Source organism: Haemaphysalis longicornis, unplaced genomic scaffold, assembly GCF_048455015.1.
Source record: "Haemaphysalis longicornis isolate Haplotype H1 unplaced genomic scaffold, Haemaphysalis longicornis Haplotype H1 scaffold_1, whole genome shotgun sequence".
In the NCBI taxonomy this organism is placed as follows: domain Eukaryota; kingdom Metazoa; phylum Arthropoda; class Arachnida; order Ixodida; family Ixodidae; genus Haemaphysalis; species Haemaphysalis longicornis.
In genome coordinates, this window is record NW_027526203.1 from 144,921,823 (window position 1) to 144,923,710 (window position 1,888).

A 1,888-nucleotide genomic window follows, 5' to 3' on the forward strand; every position below is an offset into this window, starting at 1 on the left:
GCGACTTGGAATGGGCCTCACAAAACACGCTCTATGAAAACCGGCGGAAAGTGAGGCGTTCACAGATATTTGCTAACTCGTATGGAAGGAATATATCTCCGGCTACTCCGTTGTCCACACGCGCAAATCCACCTACGGCGAGCTCTTTAACCAAAGGCAGATAATCTTTTCTCCGCGTCTTCGGTGCTCACGGAGGAAACTACAAACGCGTCTTGCCGAGTGCCCATTGGTTCTCGTGAATGCGCACCACGACCGGCATTATCGCGCACGCGCGCAGCCCAAACCTTGGCTCCCGACCACAGCAAGATGGCGGCGGCTTGTCAAGTCGCAACCGCGCACGTTGGAGAGAGCTGCATCGAAGCATTTTTCGACGATGCTATGCCGGATTGACAGCACACGTGCGGTGGATAACTCACTGTTCGCCATTCTCCGGAGGTAAGTGCGACGTGCTACAGCGCCGGGAGAGAATAATTCGCCGTACCCTTTCGACCGCAGCCCGCCATTCGAAGGCAGTGCGGACGCTTCGTTTTGTGCCCGGTGTGCTGGCGTGCAGTTAGGACTTTCCGACCACTTGCCCTAACGGTCTCATGTGTTGGGCGAGTTTGGTGAATAACTGCGGACAATCTTCAGCGGTCTTTGTTCTGCGACGTGTGGTTTTGTGTGGGGTCTGTTGTATGGCAGAACATCTCGAAAACAGCAAAAACAGTTGCTTCGCGTTTGCAAAACGTGTATGCGTTTTGCATGGCGGCGTCGTAGGCATGGCGGCGTCGTGAATTCGCAATGGCGTAATTATCGTATAATTGTGCATCACGGTGTGTGGCGGATTACTTAGGACGAGAATATCTCGGCTTAGTCGCAATTTACTCTTGTTGGGCAGTACGTATGTAACAGAAGCCTGTAGTTTTAATACGGTCCAAACGCCTGACTCTTAATAATAAAGTGAATCTTTGTATACGTACCTCGATTTTTGCGTCTTTCCAACTGAATAATTGCTGCAGTTTGATTTCTTAATGGCAATATACCCCATCTTGATATTTTAGATTAAGGCCCTTTACACCCGTATATATTAAGCTGTTCTAGTAATAATATCATAGGCATACCATACACGCGTTACACATAAAATGACTGAACACCGAACACAGCTGAGGCGATCTTTGGCATTGTCTGCTTTAGCGACATAAACATTGATTGATTGATTGTAGGGTTTAACGCGCCGACGCAACGCAGACGATGAGGCGCGCCGTAGTGGAGGGCTCCGGATTAATTTTGACCACCTGGGGATCTCTAACGTGCGCCGAAATATCGTACACACGGGCGTTTTTGCTTTTCGCCTCCATCAGAAAGGCGGCCGCCGCGGCCGGGAATCGAAACCGCGACCTCGCGCTCAGCAGCACAACGCCTTAGCCACTGAGCCACCGCGGCGGGTGCGACATAAACACACGCCTACATACAATGACAATGCGGATTTTAGTACCGTGCCGTAGTCGTATGAGTAAATTTGTTGGGGAGCTCGTCGCATACGCCGAAACGTGCCTGCGAAGGCGTGCGAATGAACAGGTGCGACAGACAAATGTGCACGGATTAAATGGACGCTAAGCAATTTGCTTTGTGTAGTTTGGCTGTCGTCGAAAGCCTTTCGGGTGCTTGTGTGATGAATTATGAAAGTGCTCCAGTAAAGCTATCCGAACTTCGCGGCAAGGTTGTGTCGGCTCATAGGTACCCCCGTTCCCTGCTTTCCCTGCCGCTCGAAAACTCTGCGCGGCCGCTCCCGCCGCCGTAGAGCGCACCGCTTTTTCGCGTTTTTCCGGCGGCTGAATTTTGAATGGCTTTATGGGGCGTATGTATCGGTATGAAGCTTTCCCCGAAGGTGCTTTGCCCGGAAGAGTGA

At 51.4% G+C, this 1,888-nt stretch overlaps 1 protein-coding gene across 1 annotated transcript in view; it reads left to right on the plus strand.

The window, feature by feature from the left end:
• Positions 1–341: 341 nt before the first annotated feature.
• LOC144137573 (uncharacterized) overlaps positions 342–1,888 on the plus strand; it is a gene marked incomplete in the record, with an annotated part of 67,461 nt that continues 65,914 nt past the window's right edge. The window contains 1 exon segment of the mRNA XM_077669498.1: positions 342–435. Within this exon segment, the coding sequence (XP_077525624.1) occupies positions 374–435 (62 nt within the window).